General features: G+C 43.3%; 1 protein-coding gene across 14 annotated transcripts in view; it reads right to left on the bottom strand.

Annotated features, from left to right (window-relative positions):
• CNOT1 (CCR4-NOT transcription complex subunit 1) overlaps window positions 1–12,825 on the bottom strand; it is a 96,669-nt gene that overhangs the window by 50,219 nt on the left and 33,625 nt on the right. For 13 of the 14 annotated variants that reach the window (XM_075940495.2, XM_075940506.2, XM_075940497.2 and 10 more), the window contains exons 13-17: window positions 9,471–9,711; window positions 7,397–7,516; window positions 6,360–6,482; window positions 5,978–6,129; window positions 130–280 (exon numbers count right to left, since the gene is read on the bottom strand). In XM_075940495.2, the coding sequence (XP_075796610.1) occupies window positions 130–280; window positions 5,978–6,129; window positions 6,360–6,482; window positions 7,397–7,516; window positions 9,471–9,711 (787 nt within the window). The remainder of the gene's footprint in view (window positions 1–129; window positions 281–5,977; window positions 6,130–6,359; window positions 6,483–7,396; window positions 7,517–9,470; window positions 9,712–12,825) is intronic. The other variant, XM_075940505.2, reaches the window with a different exon arrangement.

Genomic DNA, 12,825 nt, shown 5'->3' with positions numbered 1-12,825 from the left:
GCAGACATGCATGTATAAGGAAATTAAAGGGAGCCAACTGACCCATTTAGTTCTGTTACCAGAGTTCAGTTTATGCAGCATATGGCAGATTATCACCTGTTCAGAAACTGCAGCATGTTGTTTAAATACCTGTACAGGAGAGATGGCATCCAAGCTGCTAGCACTTGGTGGGCGTCCCTTTGGCATGACTCCAGGTGGTGGCTGTCTAGCTTTGTTCATGACATTACTGCAATTGGCTACCATAGTGAGGATGGTCTCTGACAATTCCTGAGAAACATTCCTGAGTAGAGAAAAGAGTTAGGTGATAAGCCAGAGAGCATTCCTGAGGCTGGCCAATCCACCCTATTTAGTTTCTCATTAGTGAATAGAATCATGTATTTCAAGACAGTCAATAAGAGTGGCATTGGAGAAGTAAATAAGATTTTGCAGTTATTTTATAACAATTTGCCTACCCTATTGTTGGATTATTTTTTAGGCTCACAAAAGTCAAGTGACTTGAGAAGCACTCGAGACCTCTAGAACCTATAAACCCAAAGCAGAAGCAGCTATACTTAGCACATCTCTTTAAAAGACTCACGCTGGACCATAAACCCAAGACAGATGTTAGTAGTTACTCAAAAGTTTATGTACTATGTATTGAAATTCAGCTACATTATTTGATTTCCATTAAATACATAGAAAAAGAAGTCTTGATAAGGAAACAAGTTTTCCAGACTGTTTTCCTCTGTCAATACTCATGTCAGATACACTGAATAACTTACTTCAAGATTAAGACAGACTGATCTCAAAAACAGAATATGCATTTTTGCTAGGGGGGAGGTGGGGAAAGAGACTCCTAGGAAGATCTAGTCTGGGATCTGGACAGCTGAAACATGAGCCCTGAATGAGACAGTTTAAGGAGGAGGGGGAAAGCTCAAGTCTTTTTGGAGAAAAGGACCCCATTCTGCCTAAATCAATATGTAGTACAGTTACATGATATACAACCCTTGATAAAGTTCTGTTGCTGTAAGTCCAAGACCATCCACAGATTTGCCATCATTCCATTATCTGTCATTTTTTTGCAGAAATAAGGATTATGGTTTAACCTAGCAGGCTAGTGTCACAGGAAAGCTTCAAGAATATGGGATTTTCTATTGTAAATACACGAGTTAAGCAAAAGTGAAAAATCTACGCCATTTTAATAAGATCTCAGGATGATCCAATATATTTAGATCAAAAGACGACCAGACAAGTCGCTAACAGATTGTCTATAGAGACTAAGATCTAACGTAACAATCAAGAGATGGGCATAATATGGGAATAGGGGAAGTATTCTTCTGTAAAAGAAAATATCCATGGCGAGTGAGCTTGCTTTTTCATGCACAGCAGACTACTCTTTCTCCAACAGCACTTCTGTTGACTCCGTTTGCAAGACACTGTGCAAGCAACAACAAAAAAAACTCTCTACCCCAAGATCTGCATAATTTAAGTTTGATGTGTATTCACTTCCTGTAGCAAACGAGAGATATTCTGACTGAGCACATCCTAATTCTGGGACCCAAAAAACAAAAACAAAACCACAAAAAAACACCCCACCATTCTGTTTATAGATGCTAAATCTTAGGGCTTAATCAATGTTTAATTAAAAAGGTACAGGTTGAACCTCTCTAGTCTGGCACTCTGGCCCAGCAACATTCGTGGATCAGCATGATTTTAGCTAGCCAGATGTCCACTTATGGGTATGGCCAAGTTTCTCACGATCCCATAAAATTTGTTTACAGCCACCAGTCCTGGCTCTGTGTTCTGTGATATTTAGCTCTAACTTACCCTTAAATGTTTTCCACTGCTTACTAGCCTCTTACAAGCACCGGTAATGCAGCTAGACAATACTGACCTCCTCTGATTCAGCAAATTCTCTGGTTCAGCACCAATCAGGTGCTGAAACTGCCAGACTATAGAGGACCAAATCTGTTCATTTAAGGCTAATGATGTTTGGGTCATCAGCTTACTTCCAAATGTTTAAGAGGAAACATAAGTATTTCCAGGTAAACTGCTGAACTACAACGTTTATGAAAAGTTTTCTATGTCTATTCTACCTCACCACTACCTTCAGTTATTTGTCTGGAAGGTTGTTTTTTTTTGTTTAAGTCTGAGTATTGCTTACCACCACAGCTCTCCACTACCACATTCTGCAAGCTACAGCAGCATGCCTCATTGCAACCTTGAAGAGTTTTTACTTACCACTCCCCATGTTGTGAGCTGCCATTGTCTACAGTTCAGCCACTTGGACTTTATAAGTCTAGCATTACCGTGGCAAGAGACATGCACTGCTTCAAGTTTCCCCATTCTTGCACTCCACAGGCCAATACTAGGTCTTGCCAGCTTTGACTCCCTTCTCAGTGTAATTCTCTAAAGATGATAATGAACTTCTGCAGCTTGAGTGGAACTCTGAAAAAACTGGAAACTAGAGGCATTTCCCTGCCACTCTAAGATGGTGAGCCTCAACAGGACACTAGAACAGCCCAAATCTTGCTCAAAATCACAAAGTAGGCTGGGTTCAAGTCCCTGCTCTGTTAGGTGAGCAGAGTCTGAGGCTACCTCCCAGACCACAAGACAATCCTTCCTTAGGCATTCTCATTTGTAGTTGCTAATTTGCATCAAGAGAGTAATCTGAAAGCATTTAATACAAGTCCTTTTTATGAAACATTGCTGTAGCTGCTGCAATGATACTGTGTAGTGGTAATGATGTGATGGTCAGGGATGGAATCTATTTAAATAAGGGTCACACTTTTGAAGCCAGCTTGAATAAGAGCTAAAAAGAATATTTTACTGAAACTGAATACGGGTTCAGGGCTTGCCAGCTGCCCCACTGTTGCCCAGCCCGGCCTTCCCGGGGATGGGGCTCTCGCTCCTGGGCACCAGGGCTCTGATCCAGCAACTTTTGTGGTCCGGATGTTGCTGGAACAGGGAGTCCCAGATTTCTATTTGCTGATTTAAAGCAGATTAATGGTGATTTGAAATCAATGCACCCTATTTGAAGATTCCAGTAGAATATTCTGTGAATTCAAGACTCATACTAATATGCCACCTAGACAACAAAAAACTGTGGTACCTCAAAATAGGTAAAACTGAAGACTCAGGTTTTTTCAATCTTATAACATTACTCTGGGGAACATTGCACCACTGCTCAATACAAAAATTTGCAAGAGTCATGTTTGTGTGCACAAATCTTCAAATTGTCAAAACTACATCATTACATCAGTTTCATTTGTTTTGGAAATTGTAAAAACCCATCAGCAAGTAGGTCTGCAAATTTCCCCAGTATGGAGAGTTAGATTACCCCCTGACAACTCCATCTCTATTTCCCTGCCTCCTTTGGTCCCCCAGAGTCCAGCTGCAGGGCCCTCTTGTGCCAGACACCCACACCCCGCCCAGAGACTCTCGCACTCCCACTCCTCCAAGAGCCCAGGGATCTAGAGGGAGAAAGTCTAGTGCTCTGTTCCAGGCTTGCATGGAATATCCTATTCACTGCCCCCACCATGCCTCAGGGCCTGCTGGAAACTGTAGTTGCCAGGAACACCTCCAGCTCCCCTCTTCTTCCCAAGCAGTGTATCTGCATAATATTAATTTTGTAATAAGGTATCATTTAGAATTAGTATGCAAACATGGAACCCCATTTGCTTTTACTGTAGCAGCCCTATTGAGAAATACTGGTCTGGCCCCATGCACATTCAACCCCACCCTTTAAATACCTAAATTTTAAAAAGTGTTAGTGCATTATTCCTTTCCTATAAAACAAAACCAATTTACTCCTTTCATTGATGTAACCAGCCTCCCCCCTCATTCTTCTATCTTCTCCCCTTCGTCCTCTTTTCCCATGTTGTGTTTACCTCTTTCCACATCACTACTTTGTGTTTAGTCTGCACTCTCCCAACCTTCCTTCCTCCCAATATCCTATTTTTCTTCCCAGAACATAAATTCAGGAGTATGAGGCTAGCTGGTGAAGTCCATACAGTACCACCCTTTCCTCAAAAAAAAAAAAAATAATAATAATAATAAAAAAAATCAAGTGTTGTAGACACTGAGAATCCTCCTCCTCCTTCCTTCCTCCCGCCCCAAAATGAAACTCACATGCAGCTTCCCAGAAGCCCTAATGGGCAGCCCATGTATCATGTGCCAATCATATCCCAACCCCCTAACACCAATCCACAAAAGCAGCCTGTCCTCCTCTTTGGTTCTATATCCTGGCCTCTAAGCAGTTCTCCTACATTGGCACAAAAGCCATTTTCTCTCCAGGTCCTTTGACTCCCATACTTGCACTTTTTCTCCTCTTCTTCCATTTACTCTGCACCTTCAACCTCAAGATGAGTCTAGCCCTGCTCAGAGAAGGGAACCTGCTGTAAAACAGGAGGAGGACATGAGGCAGTATCTGTTGTTCCTCCTTCCTGCACTGGTGCTGTTTGATACAATGATCCAAGAGCCAATCAGAACCAAAAGAAACTGGGGTGAGAAACAGAATGATGTTGTCTTGGGAGAATTAAGTGGGGAAAAAAAAAACCTTTTCATTTTTATCCCTCTAAACAAAGGGGGCAAAGCATGTTTAGAAGGGACTGGGGGAAGAACATGGACATCTATTTTATCTCAGTGTTTGTACCTTCATGGACACCTGTGGCAACTTTTTGGGGTCATGCAATCCCTATAAATACAAATATTTTTAAAAAGGTGCTAGTACCAGCTTCTTTAAGTGGGAGATTTTTTTTCCCCTTTCAGTAACTTAGTGGACTGTGACTAGGGTTGCCAGATGGTTTCAACAAAACACACCTGACATTACATCACAATCTACATTACATCTTATTTAGAAAATACCAGATATTTATATTTTCTCAATCTGTTTCCTGAACAGAAATCTCAGATAAGGGACTGTCCAGTTCAAAACTGGACACATGAGAACCCTAACTGTGACTATCAACACATATACTGATTTCACTGTCTATGCTCATCTGACCATTACAAACTGTTCTTCAGAGTAAACTGCTGACAAAGTGTTTTGGTTATAACAGATGTTTCCAGGATACTTCTGGTATCACTATAAGTTCCTGGCATAACAAGCGATAAAGCTAGATGCAGCAGCACTTTATAAGGATCTCTTCCTAAATAAGAGGCACCATGGCACAATTTTAAAGGCAAAATGACTGAGGCAATATCCCCCATAAATTACAATAAATCTGAACTTTTCTAATCAGAAAATGTTATAATGCTCATTTCTAATTAGGCCTGAAATGTAAGCTTTTTGACCTGTGGTTGTGATTAAGAAAGCCTGCAATACAAGACTATTTTCTTCTCAATCTAGTGTCCTTTAGTAATTTATGCATCCAAGTGGTCCTGAATTCTTAATTTTTATCTAAGAGAAAGTAATAAGCATCATTAGGAAGCAATAAAGGGTTGAGAAAAGGAGTAGTCCTGTACCATCTTAGAGATCTCTCTCAGAGAGATGGAGAGAGGGAGAGAGGGAGAGAGGACCATGTGCCAACGTTTTTCCTCTTTATTTTTTTATTTTGTGAGAGTGAGTGAGTGAGAGAAAGAGTGTGAGTGAGAGACACTCTCTACATGGCTACAAGATTTCTCTCTTTTTAAAGACAAAGTAACATGGCTACCCCTCAGACTTAAACCTGCAAAGTGCTGAGAAGACTGTTCTGGACCTTCTACTTCTCCAGCCCAGGATCGTTAGGATTGCTAGCTGTTAAATGACCAACATGCAGACTAAAGGTTTCTAAATCCAAAGATAAACAAGATTCTAATAGTTTTATTCATAATACAGGAGAATACTGTCAAAAGGAGATTAACAGTAAGACGGAACATATTGGGACTAGCTCTAATTATTACAGCCTCTTCCACATGCAGCAAGGGAATCTAAATCTCAGTTTTAAGACACTTTTGCAACTGACACTTGCAGTTGAGTCTCCAAGCATACGCAGTTATGAGTGTGTAATTTCCTTACCCAGCACAAGCTTGTAGGCAGGCCAACATAGTTGCCAGGGTTTCTGGAGGAAGCTGAGCACTTTTGGGCTGGTCTTTCTCTGGCACAAGGCCACCCAATATAGATGGGCATCGTCTCTTTAAGAAGGTCATGCAGGCCTGGATGAAGGGCTCCTGGAGAAGAGAAAGTCTTTCATTTTCTATTTAGACTGTATATTAGCCATGATGTCCAATTTAGCAATTGCAAGGTGGAAAGAACTGCACTAAGCTATTTGACAGTTCCGTGATAATGAACTACATTACTGAAGACATTTTCCACAACTTCAGTACTACTTAAAACTGTTATAGTGACTTAAGTCACCAAAAATAAAATTCAGAAATGAAATAAAAAAATCCTGCTTTACCCCATGCTCCCGAATTTTATCTGTGAGCCATTTGTCAAGTTTGAGGTATTCCCGTCGAGAGGCAAGTGCAGCAAGGTCAATAACAAAGGCAAATGGAGTACCATTTAGCAGCATTGACAAGGCCTAAAGAAAAAAAATAAGACTGCTAGTCAAAATATCAGGTTATCCTACCTGTTTTCATAACCCTCACCTACTTTTTGGATAAGTTTTGCTACAACATGCTGCTACTGCTTTCTTGGTCAACCAAAAAAAATTTGGTAGCATTAGCTTCATAGTTATGCCTTGCTTATAAGACTAAGCAAGTGGTTCTAGATCTGAAAGCATGACACTACCTTCAACTAGACTTGACCTTGTGCTTGGGCTTTTACAGTCTTAATATGAAGCCTTACTAATAAAGGGCATAATAATAAAAAATTACTAAGTAATTTTCTGTTGCACCACCACAGAAAATCAAAAATCTCTTAACACTCCCTGAGTACAATGTAGGAGACTTCACATCCATTCTGAACATGCCTCATGGTCTACAGTAGTTGACGCACAACAACTCTCTTCATAAGGCAGTCTGTTCAGCTATACCAATTGACACCCCAAATTTGTAACATCCATTTTACCAGATGACAGATACCTCAAAAAAGGTGATAAATATCTCAAAAATAGGTCAGCTGAAACTGTACAACAATATAATCTCAGTGGACTAGTATGGAAAGTTACTAAACAAGTGTTATAGAAGTAACAAATTTAGCAGGTACAATTGTACTATGTTTAAGCAAGCTTGAGCTTCTAAAAGGATGTTTCCTATGCTCCCATTTCCAACCATCTTCAAGGAAAGTAAGAGTTTATTGAAACCACTCTTACACTTCTATCATTTTTATAGTCAATACCCACTTATGCCAACATCTGAATCCAGACACATTCTAGCAATACAGTTCTTACTAACATTTCTATCACTTCCTAGTTTAGTTTTCATTCTAAAACAAAGCATGACGTTCATATACAACACTTGAAGTGAGTGATAAAAACTCTCAAAAAAAACTCACCTTCAAGTCTTGCGCCACATCAAGAATACGTGACAGTTTTGCCTGGTCGTACTGCTCCCCTCTCATGTACCATTCAGCCATTGCATGCATGATAAGTTGGCGAATTGAAGGAGACTGACCCTAGGGAAAGTTAAATAGTGATTTCACATTATACTGAACTGCTGGGGTTTTTCCCCCAAACAAGCAAGCATCAGGTTGTTACAGAAGTTTATATTTGGACTAGTTCACTCACATGTATGCAAGATGTTTCACCTATTCACCATAGCTTGAATGGTATTTAGGTGCAAGATCTGTAGTTAATACAAGTTATAGTAGTCTGTATGATATATAACAGCCTATAACCACCAGCTACACTTGATTCTACATCTGTGAATTTCCTTTTGAATGGTGTAACCTTGAATTCACATTCCATGTTATTCCATCAGTGGACAGGTCTAATCTTGTCCCATCCACATAGGGATGAAGATTGAAATACGCTATTATAGCATGCCATCTGCACTTACGAAATGGAATACCACATCTCATGAATTAATATGTGCTTGTAGACAGAAGTGGAGTGCAATCCTAAAAGCCAACTAACAGAAGTCATCTTTTCATTGGTATCAAGCGTCTTGAACTCTAGCTGTTCACATCTTGGGAGCGCTTAGTTTTATCAGCTGATGAAGCCACATCATGAAAGATAAACACAAAATGTGGGTCTATGCTACAACCCCTAGGCAACTGGCAGATCTTGCAGTTAAGATCCTTGCTTTGCTCATGCTTTGTTGGTTACACAAATAAGTGTACATCCCTAATATACACATATACATACATACCACAAGTCAGTTTTATATCATTGGATTTCACTGTTCAGTTGTACTTCAGCATTACAAGATTTTCTAATGCACAGGGCTTGACAATTGCGGCGAAAACCCACTCGCCAGCCCCGCATCGCGCATGTGCCAGACCTGCACTACGCATGCGTGCACCGCCGGTGAACGGGGCAACCAGCTGAAATCTACTCGCCATGGGTGAGTAGATAGAGGATTTGTCGAGCCCTGCTAATGCAGACAAGCCAAAAGACACAGACAACTACGGCCATCTCATCTTTTCCCTGCCTCTCCCATTTGGGGATCTCCATCAGTGGTAACGATGGTCATAGCACAGAGAGGACAACAAGCCTTCTTTTGTACTATTTAGTGCCCAACATCTGCATACACTAAAAGGATATATAAGCAGTCACTGACAGCTCTGTTTAACAAAAGCAGGAAATGCAATCTAGCATCACAGAAGTGTGCCATCTGCAGTGTGTCCTGACAGACAAGTGACCAGCATAAGGTGCCGATACCCATGAGTGCTTTGGGGCTGGAACACCCATTGGGAAAAACTGGTGGGTACTGAGCACCCACTGGAAGCCTTCCTAACAGCTCCTCCCCTCCGCCAGTGCCACCTGCCAACTGTTCAGCCCCATGGATCAGCACCTCCTCTCTTTCCCTGCATTCCCATCAAACACAGCAAAACAGCTGATGGTGTGCAGGTTGGGGGGGGGGAAGGAAGTGTACTTGGGGGAGAGGTGGAAAGAAGGAATGAGGGTCAAGCGGGAACATGTGAGGTGAGGTCTGGGATAGAGAAGTATGGCACTTTTGAAACAACGTACTTAGCAACTATGTCAGCAGGAAGTGTGAAAAACCCAGGATGTAACCAGCAAAAGCAAGACTTCATTCTAGAAGGTCTTAGATGGAGCCCATCTTCAAGTTTGGCTTTCCTAAGCTGACCTTTTACTGAAGAGTACTTGATTTCTTTTTTGCATTGCATAAGTGACAGCAGTTTGCCTTAAAATCCAAGTGACAATCACCAGTGAGTTGCAGTATTTTGGAGCAAGTTCTGAACCTGTAGTGTCAAATTCAGAACTCACTCCAAAATACTGCAACTCACTGGTGATTGTCACTTGGTCATAAATGTCCACCAGTGATTGTCACGGTCATAAGTGAAGACATTTCATCGCTTTGCTATTCTAGCTGCCAAATGAATCCATCACGAGTTTCTAAAACGAGACGTAACCAAAGCACCTGAGTACTCAATTGAAAACACTTACCTGTCCATGCCATGCATAGTGCAAAATAATGGCCGAGTTGGGGTGGTTGCCAAGAAAAATTGGCATAAGCGTAGAGATGAGTTCATGCCGCAAAGTATGCCAGGAAGTGTTTATCTGCAATAAGGCCAATACCAACATATCTGGGCAGTGCTTGATAGGGAAACTGAAGAGCTGCTTCACTTGCTCATACTGGCCCACTTCTGCCAACCGCAACAGAGATTCAATCAAATCCAGACTCTTCCTAACAAAAACACAAAGTTACACACTAATTGACTAAAAGGATTCTGGTTTGTAGGAAAGGTTAAGTTTTATTTAATGCCACTAATTCACTAATGCCAATTTCAAATAAGCAAATTTCATACAACTTGATTTTTGTTGAACACAACTGAGCCTATCAAGAGAATGATTTTCATTAAATACTTAAACTCGGTGTTTGACCAAAGTCTTAAAAAGGTCAGAGTCAACTACTCTTCTGAAGGATTTTTAAAACTCCCATCTCCAACTGAGATTTCAGATTGAATAGCCACTGTTTTTCAGTTGTGAATGTGTACACACTTGAAATACAAATTTTGCCTCCTTACATCAGGACACACTGATTTGGCAACATCTGTGGTCCAGCAGGATCATGGATGTTCCTGGACTGGAGAACTCTGTGGCGGGGGGGAAATCAGCAGCCAGGAGCCCTTAGCACAGGAACCAGAGTCCAGGAAGCCTGGCCAGGGTCTGCAGTACAGCTGGCTGGAAGCAGGGGCCGGAGGTGAAGCTGGTGACAGGGAAGGGTGGCAGGCGACCTCCCCGGTCCAGCAAATTCCCACAGGACTGGTCAGGTCCAGAGGCTGCTGGACAAAGGAGGTCCAACCTGTACTAATGTTTTATTTCAGTACATTAGAGCAAGCTCATCCAGTGTCATTATGAAAAGACAGCTGGAAATTATCGCTTCCCCATTCCCTGTAGTCAGCTCTCAGTATTTGTACACAGTATTTTCCAGTTACTTCTACTTTAGAACATACCCAGTTGCACCAAAGAACCCTGTTCTTGAACAGAATACTCATTTTTAGAAGGGAAAAAGCACTTCCAAATACGCACTTCCTACTAATGACACCAGTGGAAGGATCAACTGGGAAAAAGTTATTTATCTTTCATTACTGTTGCTCTTCAAAATGTGCTGTTCGTGTTCATTCCAATGTGCGTGCGCACACCATGTCACACTCATCGGAAGATTTTCCCTAGTGGTACCCATCCGGTCAGCTGCGGCATCCCCAGCAGTGTATACAAAACCCTGCCAACCCAACTCCTGCTCAGCTCCTTGCTAGACCACTCTGACATAGGGGAGGGAAGGAGGGTCTGGAATGGACGTGAGCAACCCATCTCGAAAACAGGTCTGAAAGGAAAAGTAACAATTTTTTCCTTGAGTGACTGCTCATGTACATCCCAATAGGTGACTGACCAGCAGTTTGTATGGAGGAGGGGGTCAGGCCTCAACTTGTTGCTGAGCGTAGGACAGTTCTGCTGAAAGCACCAGCATCCCATGCCTGCTGGGTGATAGCTTAGTGCACGGAGAACCACGCTGCTGCCCTGAAGAGATCCTGAATACAGACCTGTGCCAGAAAGGCTGCCAAAGAGGCCTGCACCATGGTGGAGCACACTGTGATAGGTGGAGCTAGCTCTTCGGCCAAGTTTAATACATGTGGCAATCCAGGACAATAGGTGCTGGGACAATCATGTGCTTCATATGCTCCGTGACAGAGATGAAGAGCTGCGTCGCCCTGCGGGACAGTTTGGTATGCTCGATATAGAAGGCCAGAGCACATCTTCCATCCAAAGAGTGTAGCATCCTGCCACTGTTTGTGGGAGGAGGTTTTGGGAGGACAGGAAGAAAGACGTCCTGGTTGAGGTGAAAAGACACCACCCACCTTTGTCAGAAGTGTGAGGTAGGGCCACAGCCGCACTTACCTTTATTAAAAAGACAGTACACGCAGGGGCTCGGAGGCAAGGGCCCGCAGCGCCAACATCCTTAGGGCAGAAATAGCTACCAAAAAAGGTCACTTTATATGAAAGGGCAGGTAGCTAAGGGCTCAGACAGGGATGCCATGAGCAGAGAGGGGACCTAATTCAGTCCCAAGACAGTAGCGGGTGCCTGAACGAAGGGTAAGCCAGTTCCCCCCAGCACTGGCTCCTGGAGGGGTGGGGGTGGGGGGCATCACTAGTCAACTATCCGATAGATTCTGCTTATCAACTAGTCGCTTACATCCCTATGGTGAACCAGTGCTGTCTGGGCCACGTGGGTGCTTCAAGTACAACTGCCATTTTGTCCTGCCAAATCTTGAGAAGGATCCTGGGTATCACTGGGAACAGTGGAAACATGCATAGTGGCTGCCTCGTCCACAATAGGTGGAACGCATCTGTTATGGAGCCTCTGCTGTGGCGCCATAACAGATGGAGGGAGATAGCAGGCACTGTGCTCGGTTGAGGCAAATCTCAAACAGATTCACCCTAGGATGACCCCACTCGTGGAAAACGGCGAGGGCCACGGCTGACTCGAGGCACCATTTGTGGGACTGGAATGACAGGCTGAGATTACTGGCGAAGCTGCTGTGTGCCAGGGAGGTCTGAGGCTTGAAGTTGAATGGTGTGATGAATGTAAAGGTCCCATAAGCTAAGGGCTTCCTGACATGAGGAGAGGAGCAAGCACCACTGTTGACTGATGCAAGGCGTGGCTGCGGTGTTGTGTCAGGACCATGACACACATTGGTCCTTCAGGTGGGGCAGAAACACCTGATAAGCAAGAAAAAACTGCCCTGAGCTCCCTGACATTGCACATTAATGACACTTCTGTGCGTGACCACAAGCCTTGGGTCCAAAGATGGTTCAGGTGCGCTCCCCAACCTGCATAAGATGCATCCATTAACAGCATAATCTTGGGTTGCAGCCTGGTGAAGGAGACTCCTGCACGCACCACTGAGGTTGGAGTCACCAAGAAAGGGAGTGCAGGGCTGCCGAAGGCAGAGTGACCAGCCCATCGAGAGTCACAGGAGAGCTACATGAGTGCAGGATGCTGCCTGCCCAAGAAGCCTCATGCATTTGTGCACTGTAATGACTGAGCTCTGCTAAAGCCCAGCGTTGCCGGCCACGACCTGAAATCGAGGATTGGGTCGAGAAGGGCCCCAATGAACTCGAGTCTAAGTCAGAATAAGAGTGGACTTGGGTACACTGAGGATAAGACCCAGTCCGGAAAGAGTGGCCCTGACCAGCTCCACATGCTGGAGCACCTGCTGCCGAGACTTGCCCTGGCTAAGCCAGTCATCCAGGTAGGGAAAGACTTGTGCCCAGTTCATGGGCAGGAACATGGTCACCA

Source organism: Pelodiscus sinensis, chromosome 12 (genome assembly GCF_052426305.1).
Source record: "Pelodiscus sinensis isolate ZL-2025 chromosome 12, ASM5242630v1, whole genome shotgun sequence".
In the NCBI taxonomy this organism is placed as follows: domain Eukaryota; kingdom Metazoa; phylum Chordata; order Testudines; family Trionychidae; genus Pelodiscus; species Pelodiscus sinensis.
Note: the sequence above shows the minus strand (reverse complement) of the source record. Positions and strands in the feature narration are given on the sequence as shown.